At 39.2% G+C, this 18,718-nt stretch overlaps 1 protein-coding gene across 2 annotated transcripts in view; it reads right to left on the bottom strand.

Annotated features, from left to right (window-relative positions):
• Positions 1–1,433: 1,433 nt before the first annotated feature.
• The window catches only part of SLC1A3 (solute carrier family 1 member 3), a 144,435-nt gene continuing 127,150 nt past the window's right edge, over positions 1,434–18,718 (bottom strand). For both annotated transcript variants that reach the window (XM_077116979.1, XM_077116978.1), the window contains 6 exons: positions 17,239–17,281; positions 12,352–12,644; positions 9,458–9,691; positions 8,722–8,916; positions 5,774–5,908; positions 1,434–3,756 (listed from right to left, as the gene is read on the bottom strand). In XM_077116979.1, coding sequence (XP_076973094.1) covers positions 3,552–3,756; positions 5,774–5,908; positions 8,722–8,916; positions 9,458–9,691; positions 12,352–12,644; positions 17,239–17,281 — 1,105 coding nt within the window. In that variant the 3' untranslated portion in view covers positions 1,434–3,551. The remainder of the gene's footprint in view (positions 3,757–5,773; positions 5,909–8,721; positions 8,917–9,457; positions 9,692–12,351; positions 12,645–17,238; positions 17,282–18,718) is intronic.

The raw sequence follows: 18,718 nt of genomic DNA, 5'->3' as shown, positions 1-18,718 counted from the left end.
CCGGGCCGCGGGCAGGAGCCCCTGCAGCGCGGGTCGGCACCCCGCGCCTCTCCACGGGAAACCAGCCCTTCCGTCAGACCCATGCAATTAACAACACTACATTTTCTGTGTTCAACTTGGTGTATATGAATAAAGGGAGGATTTTACTGGGAAAGTGAGGTTTTTCAGCTTGGAAAAGAGAAGCCTGCTTGGGGTCAGGGTAGCGGTTGTCAACGGGTGCGTATGGGGAGGGGAGGTCACAACCTCGACTTCTCAGAGAGGGCACTTGCAAAAAACTTATGGGGACTGTTTCTACTCAGAAATATTTTTTTAAAAAAGCTAACTTGAAGCTTTTTCATGGTTCCATTTGTGAACAGATCTGTGACTACCACGGGTAGGGTAGTTCTACCTCTCATTCTCGTCTCACCCTGACGGAGCCTCCGCCTCCCTCGACCGTACTGGGATCTTCCACAGCCTGGGTGACTTCTCAAGAAACCTTGAACTTCCCAAGTTTGCGCTGTGCAGGTGGGCGGATTCCAGTTTAGGCTGCAGAAAGGGAGGGAAACTGGCAACTGGACTAGGAAGCATTTTCTAGCAGTGGCTGGATTGTTTTGCATGTGGCACTCAGCTGAACGCTTCCAGATGTCCAGAATGTTCCACAGGGATTGATCCCTCCCGGGGTGGCCAGAGATGGTTGGGTTGCCCCAAGCTGGGAGCAGCCTCCTCCCTTTCCCTCAACCTGCCATGCAAATATCAAATATTCCTTGAAAATATTTAGGATGTAGGATGCACATTGGTCAAGCTCAGTGATTTAGTAAACTTTTTGGTTCTAGGATTTTTTGGAAAACCTGCCGGAAATGAAGGATTTCAATTGGAGGAAAAGGCAAACGCACAAAACTTTCCCCACAATGTCGACGGTTTTATGAACTGACGGAAGTCTACATTTTGGGGACCTATGGGTCCATGGGACCCACATAAGAGTCTCTCCTCTGGGGGGCTGCCACCTGCAGGCAGAGGGTCAGATGAAAGAGTCTCTGATAGCTTCAATCTAGGGATTCTGTGATTCTGTCTGCCAATTCTTTTATTAAAAAGCACGATGGAAAAAAGTAGTCATTCATTAAGTTGTTCTGAATGAATAGAGGGTTCATTGGCACAGCGGCTATTTGTGAAATACCCCTAGAGATCTTATTTAGCTTTTTTTGCCCTCACCTCTTCCTGTTTCCAGCTCCAGTTCTAAGAGTTAATCAGGGAGAGCAGACCATTACTTAATGTCTTGCAGCAAGCTCCCCTAGTTGGTTCTGCCAAAATTTTACCTTCCCCTTAGCCTTGACACATGGTATCCTTCCTCAGCATCATCTGAGCTCCTTGCGGTACTTCCTTGAACGGAGAATTTATATTCCTTTGGGGAGAAGAATAACAACATACAAAGATATAATGTAAAACTATTTCTTTGTCTTTATTGAAAATACATCTACAAAGTAATGCTTCTCAGTCCACACTGGGTGCAAGCACATGCAGAGCCTGTGATGGGCTGGTGAGTGGATCATTTCTAGAGGACCTGGCTTCCATAAGAAATGGTTAGTATAAAAAAAAAAAATCACACAGTAACAATTAATTTGATGTGATTAATTTTGTTCTATTGGCCTCATAAATGGCAGCCATGTACATTAACTTTTGTAATGTATTTCCCAAATAGAGCCTTGACATTAAATGTTTACGTGCATAGCCTAATGTTAACTTTATTCATAGACACATAATGGTCATGATCTCTATAAAAATATCTCTAACTATGCATCAGAAGATGTGTGTCTAGATTTTCAGATTGTTAGCATAATTAAGTCCATTCTTTATCATTTTCAGTCAGGAAGTCAAACACAGCTGGTATATTCTGACAGTTCCCACTTCACTAGATATTCCTTAGGAGGTAAATTAATCTCTTCTAAGCCTGGGAGCTGCCTCACCTGAACGTATATTCCTGCTGTTTTTACTTGCAATCTCATTGGCAATGCCTTCATACCAACTTATCTGCTACCATTTCTCTCAGGGAAACAAATAAAACAAAATAAAGTAAAACAAAACCCTACTCCAGCTAAAGGTTTTGAATGATTTAGTAAGTGGAATTCCAATACAAAGATATATCTTGTTTTTCTGATTCTAAGAACTTTTTTTTATTTTTTATTTTTTTTAACATGGGCAGATACCGGGAATCAAACCCGGGTCCTCTGGCATGGCAGGCGAGCATTCTTGCCTGCTGAGCCACCATGGCCTGCCCAGATTCTAAGAACTCTTGAGTTAAAGTAATCCAGTTAACGGATTCCTATGAGAACTCATTCATTTCACTCCTGTAAAATATACAAGAAGTGAACTTACAGTTTGATATGCTATACAGACTTCCTTTCCTTGGGGAATGATTTTGAACCAAAGAAAAAGAGTGTTTCGGATATTTAAAAAAAACAAAAACCAAACCAAAAAACTTCCCTTTTTATTCTTCCTTTAGGAAGACATAAAACATCGGTGCTTTGACTCCTCTCTCTATTTCCAACCACACTCCACTCTTTCCTAGCTGGCTCTTTATAGTGTTCCATAGTAAGTCCATGAGCACCCTTGCTAGTCTTATGTTTTATTTTCTAAAAATCTATTGTCAGTTGAGGAGCCCTCCTTCCCAGAAAAGTCCCTTCAGTTTGGGAAGGGTAGAAAGAAGTGGATACTTCCAAGGGTTTTAGGAATCATTCCGCTCCTGAACAGGCCTCTGGCTTGGTGCCTTGTGAGACTGACATTATGGAATGCACCTGGAAGAATATAACTATGCTGCCTTTGCTTACAAATGTTCACTCTCAACAAAATGTTATTTCTGAAAGCCCCATGTATCAAGGAATGATATTGCTGCAGGATGTTCTGAGGAGAAATACAGGGCGAGAACTTTTATAACATCACAGGATGTTCAAACTAGAAGAGACTGTAAAGGCACCTAGGAACTCACCCATTTTAAAGATGAGGATACTGAGGCCTAAAGATGAGAAGTGACTTGCTCAAGGCCATATGGAACCCCTCCTCACCACTGTGCTAGCTGTGTATGTATATTATTCTGTTGCTAATAAAATAAGGATACAAGTCAGCAGAGAAAGGAAGAAACCCTTCTACTGTTCCGCTGATAACCGATTGTAGTTTCTCAGGATATTATGTATTGAGACTAAAACGAACTGTGTTCTGAAAGATTTTTAAACCTCAAAACCTGATTTAAAAACGTGTTTTTGCCTACTATTTGATTCTTTCACTTAAAAAAAAAATCACATTTACAGGATTGTGTGCCACAAACTGATAAAGAATATTTTTCATCTCAGTACCTTATTGTGCAAGACTGATACGAAGTTATTTAAAATTTTGAGTGAAGACTATACATTTTGGCCACTGAAAAGCTCTCCCTTGCTTTTGGATGTGAGTGTACAATACTATCCAAGTAGGGAGGAAAACAAAATAAGGGACTTATTGTTGACAACTGAGTTGCAATGGGATGGAAATATTATAATGGTTTTCAAACACTGGCGCTCAAGAAAACGTTTCTTTATATAAGGCTACATCTTGGTTTCACTGTCAGTGGGTTTCTCAGTTTCGTTTTCCTGGGCAATCAGCTGATACGATTTCTTCATTTCATTCTCTTCAATCACTGAGTTACCCATTTCAGCATCTCGATTCTTCAGTTCATGTCGTGACAAGTGTTCAACAATCCCAGCGCCGAGGGAGTCTCCCAGCACGTTGGTGGTAGTACGGAGGCGGTCCCTGGGAAGAGGGGAAAAAGGTTCCTGTGAAAATCACACAATTTCGATTTGCTTCCTGAACTGCCTGGCTAAGTCTTTAGAAGCATCTCTGAAAATTCATTTTGGAGTATCCGCCAACTACTTGATTATCTAACATACCTGTAAACCTTTATAATAATAGGAGCTATTAAATATTATAAGGATATATAGATGATTGATTTTCAGTTACCAGCTTGAATGTAAAGTCACAACAGTGGGAAATTACCCTTCTCTTATTTAACATGTCTCTGATTCTCTTTCCTAGAACTCGCCTTCATGTTCCTTTATACCAAAAGTTCTCAAAATGTGGTCTAGAGAACCTTGAGGTCAAAGCTATTTTCAAAATAATATTAAGATCATCTTAATAATATTAAGATGATAAAGACTGAGATGGTATAATCTAGGAATGCCTAGAGTACATAAAGGTAGTGACTAAATGTACAAATTTAAAAATGTTTTTTGCATGAGGAAGAACAAAGGAATGTCAATATTGCAGGGTGTTGAAAATAGATGGTAATTCATATTTTAAGACTTCAACTTATGTGTGAGACCAAAGCAAAAAATGTTTATTTGGTACAAAATTTATATTTTGAGTAGTGCATTTCCTAATATAACTTATGTGGGCAGTTTTATTGAGCACCATAAGTACATGGGACCTTGAATAGGGCATGAGATTTTGTAGGTTTGTCCAAAGTGATGTCCCAATAAATCCCAGAGTGCTTTGAACAGTGAATAAAAAAGTATTTGCAAAGTCCCCTTGGGGGAATGGCGAGAAAGGGGGAAAATTCAACTTCCACGTGTGGAGAATTCCTGATGTTCTCACAAGCAGTGGAGACAACCAAAGCAATAGGCTGAGCCCTCACTCTTGGGGTTTGTTCATATGAAACTTATCCCTGCAAAGAATAGGCTAAGCCTACTTAAAATTAAGCCTAAGAGTCACCCCCGGAGAACCTGCTAGTGATCAATGAAAGGGAGGGTAAGGGGTATGTACGTATGAATTTTTTTCTTTTTTTGAATTGATGCAAATGTTCCAAGAAATGATCATGCTGATGAATATTCAAGTAGGTGATGGTATTATGAGTCATTGGTTATATATCAAGAATGGAACAATCACATGGTAAGAATGTTCGTGTTTGTATGTTGTTACGTTAAAAAAAAAATTGAAAAAAAAGGTAAGGAGAGAGAGTCTCCAATGAGCCCTCAGAAGAAATGCATCCCTACCGACACCCTGATTTCAGCCCAGTGAGACCCATTTCAGACTTCTGACCTCTAGAACTATAAGATAATAAATTTGAATTGCTTAAGGCCCTCAAAAAAAAAAAAAAACAATGTTATCTATTCTCTTCACTCTCATTTTCTTATGAATATACAGTGGAGTTTTGCAAAGACTACATGATGTGTCATATAATAACAGATTGACCAAGAAGCAGTTAGGAGATCCCAGCTGTCTTCTATTAAGCCAGACATTAAAGAGGTTAGGGTTTGAGAGAATAGAGGGTATAATTCTTGGAACTTCCCCTAGAACCAAAAGTCAATTCCACTTAGTGAAACCACCTCTCTACCTCCCGTCTGCTTTGCCACCCCCCCTGCCCTGTTGGGTTCAGATGGGAACATCTGCCCCGCATTCTGCCACTGAAATGGGAAATACAGGGAGGATGGGCCTGACAAGACTGCAGCTCTGTTCCAGCCACTGTGAGGAAGTGTTGTGCAATTCAGAACCGACGCTGATTTATGTTGGCTTTGCAGACAGCAGGTTTCCTCATCCTGGAAGGGCTTTATGGAGTGAGAAGTGTAGCAGCCAGATGTGCCCCTCCGGCTGATAAGGGAGCGAGTGTGCATGGCGTCTGGGGCTCCCATAAGGGCCAGGCACCAGGAAATGAGGAATTGAACTGCAGGCAAGCTGCCTCTTTAGGTGGAGTTCCGTTTGGCTGTCCGGCGCCCGGGAAGGACAGAGGAGGGCCCTGCAGCAGCGCGGCAGCCTGTAGCCTGGGCATACTCACAGGAACCAGTCCACAGCGATGATGAGTGTGATGTCGTCAGTGGGCAGGCCCACAGATGTCAGCACGATGACCATGGTGACCAGTCCTGCCTGAGGAATCCCAGCAGCCCCAATACTGGCGGCGGTGGCTGTGATGCTGTCAGAAGAAGTGCCGCAACAGAAAAGACTTTTTATAAATCTCCCCAAGTAGAGAGGATACCCTGAAAAAAACACTCACTGCACAAATGCCAGAAGAGGGAGTGCTTCAGAAAAATGTAAATGAGATTTAAAGTAATCATTGAGCTAATAATCTTTATCAAGTACTTATCAAATGCCATCTGATATGCTAAGCATGGCTTAGCTCATTTGAATCGTATCACAACCTTTATGGAGTCAGTGTTACTGTAGCCATTTTTCAATGAAGAAATTGGTGGCTATATAATTTTTTATGTGTGAAAGTTTTAAAGTCTAAAATGCTGTACAGTGACAATGACAATTGGTTTCTAGTAGCTTCCTTTTCCAAGTGGATGATTGAAAAGATATGGAACTTGCATGATTAATGTGGTGTAAGAGAGAGAGGAAAAAAACCAAAAAAATGGCAAAATGCAATCTAACTATTGTTAGATCTAGGTATGGAATTCTGGAACTGTATGTGCCACAGAAACTCATGTTCTTAAATCTAATGCACTCCAGCAGGTGGATTTGCAAGTAAGGCCTTCTGAGGAGGCTACTTCAGTTAAGGTGTGGCCCACCTCATTCAGGTTGGATCTTAATCCTATTACTGGAGTCCTTTATAAACAAAATGAATATGGACAGAAAGAGAAGGCCAAGGGAAGCAGGAAGCTGAAAGCAATGAAACTAAGAAGAGAAGGGAGAGACCAGCAAGATGTGGCCACACGCCTTGCCATGTGGCAGAGAGGATCAGCTAGTCTCTGAGAAGAAAGCACGGCCCTGATGTTGCCTTAAATTGGATATTCTCATGGCCTCAAACTGTAAGCTAATGAATTCCTATTGTTTGAGGCCAATCCATTTTTTTGGGTCTCTGCTTTGAGCAGCCTAGGAAACTAGAACATATTCTTTCAACTTTTCTACATGTAGAATAATTTTCATGATAAAAGGTTGTGGGAAAAAAATCTGACTTATCCCAGCTCGAATATATATATAACGATGAAGATCAGGGTCTGATGTGGATTGTGAGGCTTTAAGTGCTCTCATTTCTGTTGTACTTGTGTAAACTTTCAGTAAACCAAAAACGGCAGATTACTTTACACACTCACATGGGCATTCATGGGTATTCATTCAGGATGCAAAAGAACTGCAAATAACGGTGGTGGCACCTGGCAAAGGGAATTAAGAGATTGGGGAAAGGTATGGGAGGGAAAATTACTTTTCACTAGAAATTTCAAATATAAAAATTACTCCATAAAATCAAATTTCCAACCTACTTGACAGTTTGGTCTGTCATTTATCTTACATTTCCTAACAATTAACCCCAGAGAATAAGTTAATCCAGTATTTCAGGTATAGTTTTAGTTTCTAATATTGTCCATAAAGTTGGCATTTTCATACTTTTAAAAACTGAAGTATAACCTAACATTATTTAGAAAGAGAGCAATCCATACTACATAGTTTTTAGGTTTTAGGAAGATGAGGTAGATATAGTGATATATTTATACATGGCATATTAATAAGCAAATCAAGCACGTGGCAAATAGTATTTATAGTCATGATTCCATTAGTGAAAAACAAAGGTGTGTGTTTGCATTGAAAAAGGTCTTTACACACCAAACTTTAACAGTAACCACCCAGAGAAAGATAGGGTGAGATGAGGGTGGGGAGTGAAGGTGGAAGGCAAGTTTCACTTTGAACTTATACTTGTTTCTAAGTAACTCATTTACAAATTACACTTCTATCTTATTAGAATTTTGTTTTTAATGAGTGTGCACATCTATAATTTAAAAAACACTAGAGAAAATATCTAAAACTAAATAAATAAAAAAAACAACTACTTCAAGCTGAAACCTCAACTGCCTGTTTATGTGCGATTCTTTTCCCAATCAGTTTCTTCACCCAATCCAAAGTCTTTAAGAAAACATGGTGACTATAAGTGCAATTAACAATGCTAAGTGGGAGTATGGTTGCCAAAGGAAAGCTAGGGTCCTTTACCTCACCAAAGTAAAACTAGAGGATAAAACCTAGGACTGTGTAACTTAGCGAAACCTAGAGTGGATGATGACTATGGCTAATTGTTCGAATATAAGAAAGATCTTGCATGAACTAGAACAAATGTACATCACTATCACAAGGTGTAATAGGGTAGAATATGGGAAAAAATACAATTAATGCAAACTAAGGTCTATAGTTAACAGTAACATTGTAATTTTGTTTCATTAATTATAACAAAGGCACTATACATAAGTTAAGTGTCAATAACAGGGGAATTTGAGGGGGATGGGACTTTTTTTCCCAGAAGAGATGAGAATGTTCTCATACTGATTGTGGTAGTGAATACATAACAGTGTGAACATAGAAAGAGACAGTGATTAAACACTTAGGATGGTACCTTATCAACAGATGAGTAAAACATGTGGATTGAAAATAAATAAACAATATAGGGGGAACAAATGTTAAAATAAATTTAGTAGATTGAAATGCTAGTGATCAATGAAAGGGAGGGGTAAGGGGTATGATATATATGAATTTTTTTCTGTTTTCTTTTTCTGAATTGATGCAAATGTTCTAAGAAATGATCATGATGATGAATATACATCTATATGATGATATTGTATGTTATTGATTATATAACAAGAATGGAATGATCATATGGTAAGAATGTTTCTGCTTTTATGTGGTTATGTATCATAAAAAAAAGAAGGTAAAAAAAAAACCACTTAAGATGGAGTGCATGGTATGTGAATAAAACTGTTAAAGAAAAGGAAGTAAACATTGCGTAGACCTCTTTCTTCGTACCTGATTGTAATAATCTGTCCAAAGTTCAGTTCAAAGTTGTTAACTTGAGCAATGAAAATGGCGGCCAAAGCTTCATAGAGGGCAGTCCCATCCATGTTAATGGTAGCCCCCACTGGAAGCACGAATCTGGTGACCCGTTTGTCCACACCATTGTTCTCTTCCAGACACTTGAAGGTGATGGGAAGGGTGGCAGAACTGAGAATAGTAAGATAGGGCATGTCAGGAAACAGTCCTGGTAGTTCCGGCCGCATCTGTGTGTTTGGTCTTTTGGACAGAGAGTTCCTTCCTCTCCCATGTCTTCACTTAAAAGGAACTGAGTCAGCTTTTGTCTAAATAGGAGAGCAGGGTTTGAACAGTGTGGGTCCCTCGTGGGGTCATTGGCAGCGCTCCTGCTTTTGGGTTCCTCTGTGAAGTATCACTTGTGATTCTTTCCCATCTCAGTAGCCTGGGCCAAATCACTCTGTCCCTTGCCCCCCAAGGCAAATGCAAACTGGAAGGAGAGGACAGGGCAGGAAAGGGTAGTTGAATTCTATTTTGTCCCTAAAAGGGTCTATGGTCAGCCATTCTCTAATCAAATACGTCTGATTAGCATCAGAAGTGAAAAAGCCAATTTGTAAGTCTGGAAGTTTAAACAAGGAACAAAATGCTTCCTCCTACCCCCACACTGAAGACTCTGGTTCCAAGTGAAGTTTCAGATAAATTTTATTACAGGAGCAAGCGACACAGATATATGTACCTTGAGGAGGTTCCCAGAGCTGTGATGAGTGCTTGCAGCAAACCTCCAATAAAAACCCAAGGGTTTTTACGGGTGACCAGGAAGTAGAGGAGGGGCAGGACGATGACGGCGTGAATGAGCAGACCCACGATGACGGTCACTGTGTACATGGCGAGTTGCCCCCCAATTACTCCCATGTCTTCCATCTCAACAATTTTCCCTGCAATCAGAAAGAGGATGCCAAGAGGAGCGTACCTAGAGAGAAGCAAACACACGATAAAAATCAGAAGACCGATTTCCAACAAGCTATTCCACATCAGTTGCCAAATGAGAAGAAAATGAAAGAGTTGATGTCCATATGTTCCTGCCTAGCACACCATTAGGAATTCTAGAAACTGTGGGTTTCTTCCTTTTCTTTTTTAAATAGAAATTTCCCCCTGGTGATCACAGAATCAGGCTTTCCTCTCACTCACGATTTCACTTCATTCTCCTAAACCTGTGATAAAAGGCAGGAAATTTTTTTTTTTTTTTAACATGGGCAGGCACCGGGAATCGAACCCAGGTCCTCTGGCATGGCAGGAAAGCATTCTTGCATTCTTGCCTGCTGAGCCACCGTGGCCTGCCCAGGAACAATAGTTTTGTTACCCACCTCTTTTTCCTTGGATAACCCATCCTTTCATCACATCCGGATCATATTTTTGGTTCTCAGATACTACCCACTCCCCCGTGTCCTGCTCCCCAACAAGTACCTTCAACAGCTAGAACTCATGGAACTAACATCCAGACCTTTGGAAACATTTCCCACAACAGAGCTTGGTTCCCAGGTTAAAGCAAGATGTAAAAGATGCCATTTCAATGTTTGAGATTTGCAGGAAGCCTTCTTATTCCAGGACCATTTTAGTCACTTTTCCCATATCCATAACTTAAAATATTACTTGATACTGTCTTTCAAATCAACCTTGAACTTAAGTAAATTTACTTCAAGAAGAAATTTTGTTACAGTGCAAATGGAAACCTCTGGTACCGTTTGTCATACATAGCAGGCAACCATAAAATAAATTCAGAGCTATTAAATTAAAAATGTTCGTGTAGGGACTACTGCAATGAGGGCTATAGATATCTAGTTCGTGTAGGGACTACTGCAATGGGGGCTATAGATATCTAATTAAGTAACTATCAGGCTGCTGCTGTCATTTGTGAGTGTTCCTAGGCCCACTGCAAGAATGTGCAACTGAGACACAAAGTTACTGACTTGAGTTTACTGAAACAGGCCTGGTTGCTTGGAGGACCCTCTTCCCTGCTTTCAACTCCCTCTGCCTGATGTATGCAGTAAACTACATGCAAATTCACATCAGCAAACTCAGAGAAGCCAATTTCCCTTAAGAGGAAGAGTCTTCTGGAGCTGCATAGGACTTAGTTTAAGTTGAAAAATACAATGCCCCTTTTAAAGCACAGACCAGGAAATCATAAGCGTACCTGTTTTCAAAAATGTAATAAGTCAATGTTGAACGTGCGGGCGAACGTACAGCTAGAAAAGCTACATGTGAGGCTCATTCAGTGGCCATGAATGGGTTTCTTTCATAAAAGAGGTGAAAGGTGGGGGCATTTTAAGAATATGAAGATAAATGTCCATTTTCAGCTCTGCCAAGATTTCCATGGAGCCTTCCGAAAGGGGCTCCTGTGGAGACCTCACTCTGATTGGTCTTTGTGACCCAAGTTCCTATTCCTCTCGTACAAACTCCTGAAAAATGGATTTCTCTGGGCTTTGGTGGCAATAAAGACAAAGGATATTTATAATCAAGTTGATGACTGAGTGCTTTTCTTAGAAAATGTTTGTCTCCCTGTCTCAAGTGCCAAGGAGGAGTTTAGATTAAAAATAAAGGGTAAAAGAAAAGCAACTACATGCAAAGCCTAAAGCATCAAAGGGAACTCTTCCTGCTGGGGAGAATTTTTCAAGATCAGCATCCCTATTTGGATTTATTCTTTTCCTTCTTCTGGTCTCAACTTCATTAAAGGAAGTTTTGTTATAAAATCGTGTATTGGGGGCGGTGCAACGGTGGCAGAATTCTCGCCTGCCATGCCAGAGACCCGGGTTTGATTCCTGGAGCTTGCCTATGCCAAAAAAAATACATAAATAAAAATTGTGGCTCGGTATTCTATAACACTTTCCATGGGTTCTGCAAGCATGCAGCAGAACTACCATTTACATTTCTTTCTTAGGGTGGAAATGGGGAAATGGAATAGAGGAGACTACAGTTGCTTTGCGCGATGGTCTAAGTCAGGCCACTGTATTTGCTTTCTCCTCTCCTGGGAATGCTCTCCTTTGGTACTTTGTCTGACTGGCAAAAATATTACCTCTTCAGGGGCCCTTCTATACCATCCAAGGCAAATTTCTGTCTCCCACCTAGATACTTTTTAGGACATCACCTACTGTTTATTATATTTTACAGCATTTGTTACTAATTTAAAGCATTTGGTTGATTTGTGTTTTCTCTCTCTCCAAAGCTTTTTTTTTTTCTCTCTCTCTCTCTCTCCAAAATAAATGTAAGATCCAGAATATCCTTTCTTCATTGCTTTACCCACAGTGCCTGACACTATGTGCTTGGCACATAGTAGACACTAAATAAATATTTAATGAATTAATAACCAAGTAGGTACAAAATGGAGGAATGAGGAATGTGATCCCATCAGCTCTGGGGCAAAGGAGTTGACAAATAAGCACCTTTAGTAAAATAAGCTTACAGAGAAGTTCAAGGCCTCTACAGGCCCAGAAATTATTCATTGATTTTCTTGTGCTTACCATAGCAATTGGCCATCCTGTCTTACAGCCTGGGACATCTTCCTCAATCCAGAATGCAATGTGGATGGCAACATGCTTCTTACATATACTACACACAGCAAATGGAAATACATACCACATTATCACTGCTACCAATCTCATGATGGCTTCATTAAGAGAATCAAAGAAATCTCTCAGGGCTTGCCCCTGTTCCTTCATGTTTCCAATCACAAAACCAAAGCACATGGAGAAGACAACCAGTCCCAAGGCATTGATCCCGTTCACAGATCCTGGAATTGGGATCAGTTCCTCTGTAATTCGTGTAAGTGTCTCCATGGCTTCTGACACATTGCTTATCACGGCACCCATGAGTGTTTCGTTGGACTGGAGGGGCACTTTAATGCTTCTCTTCTCATAGTTGGTTTTAAACTTAAAAGGACAAAAACATGATAGAGATGATAAGTGATTTTTATTTTCTTTGTATTTTCCTGTTGCCCAAATTTTCTATAATGATACACAGTTATCCTTTCCCCATCATGGAGCTTAGGGGCAGGTCTGGAAAATCTGCGTAAAATTAATTGTTTGGACTTCCCTTCATACCAGAGAATTCTGAATTTTTTCTTTTTCTTTTATGGGGTGTTTAGAGTACCCCAGATTAAAAGACAAAACATGTTGATATTATACAACACTATACATGTATTTTATGCATTTCTGAGTTTCTAAACTTTTTCTGTGTTGTCTGTGGTTTCCACAAAAGTTCCCCCCAAATTCCTATTTCTTATGCTGACCCATGACATATTGAAGCCACAATGGGTAAAGTCATGGTGTGGAAGGGGTAACTGTATATTACTCTGTACTCAGATAACAGTTGTTATAGAAAGTATCTCTATCATCTTCCTAGCTATCTAACTATATCTACCTACATACCTCGTCTGTTATAAATCCCTACTACCTCTTCAACAGACACACACACACACCCACAAAGACACTTAAATACATAGAATAAGAAAGAGATGCTCACTAAACATACACACGTGCTTTTGCTTTCTTCTGAAACCTTACTAAAACAACTATAATGGATTGAGAAAAACCATAATTCCAAATAGTCACAATAGTTACCATATACTCCTTATGGGATCATGCTGAGGTCTTGAGCAAATTCTTTAACATCTTTTACACAAATTCTGTAGCTGTGAAAAGGGATATTATAATTGTACCTATTCCACCTCACAGGGTGGTTGTGATGAGAAAATTAAATAGGATATACGAAAACATTTTGTAAACTCTAATGTACTAAATGAATGTTGGCTGGCAGTTTCAGTGACAGAGCCCTTCAGAATTCAGACTTAGAGAGTTCAGTGGAGATTAAAAATAAAAAATTCTAAAGCAACTAGTCTTCAAAGCATTCCCTGTGTTATTAATTCTTAAGACTAGGTGCCTGATTAATATTTGTTAGTGACAACCCACTTCTCTAAGTCCGTAGTGGCATTTCTCTACATGCTCATACTCACTGCTTTTGCATAGATGCCTCAGACAGGAGATGTTCAGCTCACCACTGTGTGGCCATATAAAACAATTAAGTCCATCCCTCTATGATTTTAATGAGAGCAGAAAAATCCTGATTTGTCTTGACAGTGATGGTGGTAGAATATCAGAGAGAGAAATAATGTATGGATATTAACTGGATCTACAGTTTAGACACAGCCACACGTGAAGTACGGGGTCATTTCTTGACCAATAGTCAGTAGGAGACTTTTTTGTCTACTGGGAAGGCACTGTCCCCATACAAGGACATGGTTAGCTGTCAATACTGTGGGCATGTCTCTAAACAATCAGTGGCACTGCTTATTACAAGCAACAAAGATTGGCTCTTGCCTCTCTCCTATCCCAGTCAACTCTCAATTTGTTTTCATTACACTGGGGAAGGCTTACATATTTATGGATTGTCCAGGGTAGATTTTAAATCTTTATCGGTTTTTCCTATGCTTCTAAGGCTTTTCTCGTAATCATAGGTGGTAACCTACACAGAAATTGCAACCTCGTTTTCTTTCTGGTTGAAGCCAGATAGATCATTTGCTTCTCTTTCAAAATTCCATAAATGCAATCCAAAACCAAATACAATAAATTTGCATGAGTCAGCACTTTTCCCATCTAAAAGATCTGGAAATCAGCATTTTTGATATCATGCAGTGCCAGCGCACTAACTAGAACAGTCAGCCCCATGGTGCTAGGGTTGGCGGGTTGGATTGAAAGGGATTTATTATTCATGGTCACAGCTGTTTTTGAATAAAGAAGTTAGATTTTGGCTTCTTAGGCTTTTTTTTTTGTTTGTCTTAAGACAAAAGATACTGTTTGAATTTGTAGTGTGAGCATGTATTACCTATTAAAATAGTCAATTAAAATTTTAAAAAGGCAGAAAAGAAACAAAGGGTGTCTCATAAATGTGTAGAACCCTGTCCTCCATGGGATCAGGGTTTTGCACTGTTTATTTAACAGGTCCTAAGCAGAAGGGATAGGGGATTACAATGGGGTGATTTGACACCATCCAGAGAAATGTTTGGGAGCTCTTACTTAACCAAAATGTCTACTGTTTTCCCTTTTAATATTTGGGCAATAAAGCTTTTTCATTAAAGTGAGGTTGGAATAAGCCTTATGAATTTTATTTCCTAATAGTAAAATATATTCATATCCATACCACAGAGAATTAAATAGATATGGATATGGGACTAAAAGGAACTGGACCTCTATTCAGTCTCCATGGATCTTACAACCCTGGATATCCCTTTCTAGAAAGCAGAAAGGAGTAGTAGAAAACACATAGAATTTGGGTCAACACAATGGATTCTAATTCTGGTCCCACCATTTATTACCTGTGAGATCCTGGGCCTGTGACATAATCTATTTGAGCTCTCACAGATGAGCTGCCTCAGTGAAATGAAGACAATGATGCTCACCAGATTTAGGTGAGTATTAAACATAACATCAGTTCACAGTATTGTTCCATAGTTGTGATACAGTCCAATGATCAGATTTCAAACATAGCAGGCATTCAGTAAACTGATGATGCCATTCTTCTCAGCTATAGCTCCTCCCTTACAATCCAAACAGCACTTAGTTGACTTAGTTAAAAAGTTGCCCAGATTGTATTAACCTGGTACATTTGTTACAATTGATGAAAAAATATCATTATAATTATTGTACTATTAACTAGAGCCCATGGTTTACATTAGGGTTCCCTGTTTGTATTGTACAGCCCTATGCTTTTTAATTTTTATTCTATTAACATATATACAACCTAAAACTTCACCCTTTAACTGCATTAAGATATATAATTCAGTGTTGTTAATTACACTCACAAAGATATCATTTTGATATTTGGACCCTTAATATGATATGATAAAAATGGCACTTTACCTCTGTTATGGCAAAAAAAAACCCACAGAAAAGTATTGATATATCATTTAAAGATGGCTACTGAAAATATTTTAGAAGGGCCATCAGGGGGCAATCTGTATTAGTTTAAGAGGTCAGAGTTGCTAATCTGATGCTTAGCATTTATTGATACCTGGGCTGGTGTCATAACTAAAAAGAAATAAGTCTTCTTGATAAGAAGAAGCAGATGGTGAGCAGTTTAGAAATTTGATTTGTCTCTAATGCTCCCTTTCAGAGAAGGGTGGTAGATTCTGTTTTATGCCTTTGACAGGTAAGGTGTAATGTTCAATTTTGATACAGAGCTTTTCACTAAGAGAGATGGACATCTGGGCAGCAAAAACAATCCATGTACAGTAGATGGGTAAAAAAACAAGGCCCTTCTCCTCCTTTCATGAGCCTCTCTGCGTTGTCTGGCTTTTCAAAGCCTTTGAAGAACGTATTCCAATTTAGGGAATGGGATAATTTTGTAATGTGTTAAAATTTTCAGAAGTCTATTCGTTCCTGGAGAGTTTATCTTTTAGTTCTCAAATCGTATATTAATTCAGATGTCTAAGTTGTCAAATTCTGTCCACAAAATAAAATAAGTAAACACAGATGGGTCCTCAGTTTTCAATAAGGGGCATACCAGGAAACCTGTGTCACCAGAGAAAGGTTTTTGAAGACAGTGTTTATCATGGGATTTCATTTTTCTTTTAAAAAAGATGCAGGTTAAACTTTCTTTTCAAATTCATGTACCAGAAACTGCCTTATCTTTCCTAAATAAGTGGGATTTGTTATTGTTTTCTTTAGGCTGTTTTGCACAGAAAATAAGATTCCATCTCTTGAGTCAGAGTTAATGAGTTGGCATCACAACATCAACTTTTTACTTGCTGTGTGACCTTGAACAAGTTATTGAACTCACCCTATCTCTGTGTCCTCACTTGTAAAATGGCATTAGTTACCATGTTTTTCTTATAGGAGATTTTAAAGGATAAATTAGGTGTTGTAAATAAGTTAGAAGAGAACCTAATTCATAGCATGCTTTCAACAATAGACATTATTATCAGACAAAAATATGATTAAGGTACTGACTGTATCCCCTATTTGGGGTTTGGCTGAGAGGAGACTCAGAATTAAACTTGCACACCAGAAAAAAAAAAAAAGTTGCTCAGAGGTTTTTATTTTGTTTTTTTATTTTATTTTTCCTTCTGCCCGAAAGGTTTTTAAATCAAACCCAGAAACCTGAAGACTTTCTCTAAACTTCCTTAAAAACAAGTTGTAAATTTATCTTATGGGACATGGTTTGCAGAAGGAGGGTGTCTCCTGATTAGCTTTCTTAACAATAAGAGACTCAATGAATTATGTACATGTAAGACAGGGTGTCTAACCTCTCAATACCAAGCGAGAACCACTGTCCACCCTCCACCCCATGAAAAATATCCAGAAAACCTTAGTACTTTCCGTCTGGTTGACAAGAGAAGTATTTCTTATTTTTGCAGAGAGATGGAAAAATTAAAAAGGAGGTTGAGGGGGAAGAGCATCCCACTATTTGATATGCTAGAAGTGCCAAGGAGGAATTTCAAACGTCAATTAGTAGCTGTCGAGCGTTTACCTGTTTAAAGCAAGCTTCCACCAAATTTGGAGGGAACATGTTCCTGCAAAGAAAGTAACAGTCACTTGAAAAATTTCCAAATAGTAAGTTTGCTCTTTAACTACTGTTTTATTGTATCTAAGGTGAAGATTGCATTGAACCAAGCAGTGAATGGAAAAAAAAAGAAATATTTAAGTGTTCCTTTTTTATTTTTTTACATGGGCAGGCACCAGGAATTGAACCCCAGGTCTGCAGCATGGCAAGTGAGAACTCTGCCTGCTAAGCCACTGTGGCCCACCCTTTTAAGTGGTTTTTAAGATTTGAAATGAACATATGGTCATCCCTAAATGAGTCATATGGCCCATATTTTTCAGGGATGTCCCAAATTCAACTCATCTGTTCCTTTGTCAGACAATGTGATTCTTGGTTCAGACATTGCATCATCAGCTCCTAGGAAGATTCAAAGTGAGAATGGATGCCTTTTGTCATAAGCATTCTGGTAACTGAGATAGTGTTCAATAGTGGCCATTTGGGTATTGTACCATGTGCTTTTTGGGACCAAATGTTCTAAATTTAAAGTCACAGTCAGACCATGGAATTTTGTTCCTTCCTGGGTCCAAAGGTCCTCTGGGATATGCAATATTGGCACTGGACTGTTGGAGTTTCTGAGACTGTTTGGTGGTGAACAGTGGGGAAATGGCCCATAATTTTTAAATTTGAGGACCATGCGGTAGGGTCTGTTGCTTGCTCAGAGACTGCATCAGAGCATTTTTTAGTTCACTGAGGGGCAGTATGTTGGCTGGGGTGTCTCTAACCTGCTGTATGACCTTGACCAAGTCATGGTACCCTTTTAGGTCTCATCTGATTCCTCTGTTAAAAAGGAGAATGGATTAAATTATCCTTCAGACTCCAAGATTGGGGACAGTAGGAAGAGGAGATATGATCTGGGGCAGTTGTAGAGCCTGAGATTCCAGTAGCTATGTGCTGTCAAAGTCTTATTTTAAGATTATAAACTCTTGCCCTTTTCTTCCTACCTCCTAGGCCATCCTGTTTCCTTTTCCTCCCCATCAATGGTCTCTGGGTTTATTTCTACAAACCTTGGTAGGAATGCAAGTTCAGGAAAATCCATGATAAATGGTCAAGCCAAGTGACTTGGTGGGGAAAGCACACTTATCTCTGAGGCAAGGAGGGGCAGAATCATACATTGCTGATGGTTCAACCAGGCAGGGCATGACAAGGGGTAGAAATTGTAGGGAAAGAGAGTACGATAAGATATACTTTTCTTTTAATTAAATTTATTTTTATTTTATTATTTATTTATTTTTTGGTAAAATATTCTTAATCTGAACTGAGGGAAAAGTTCATGAAAAAATATTGAAAAGCTTTAATTAAATGTATGAATCAAATAAAAACATACTTTTGGGGTGACAACTTAATATGAAATAATGCTTTAGGGTGGATGTTACCTTCAGATCATTGTGATAAAGTCCCCCAAAAGAAC

Source organism: Tamandua tetradactyla, chromosome 9 (genome assembly GCF_023851605.1).
Source record: "Tamandua tetradactyla isolate mTamTet1 chromosome 9, mTamTet1.pri, whole genome shotgun sequence".
Taxonomy (NCBI): Eukaryota; Metazoa; Chordata; class Mammalia; order Pilosa; family Myrmecophagidae; genus Tamandua; species Tamandua tetradactyla.
This window is presented reverse-complemented; position numbering and strand designations above follow the sequence as displayed.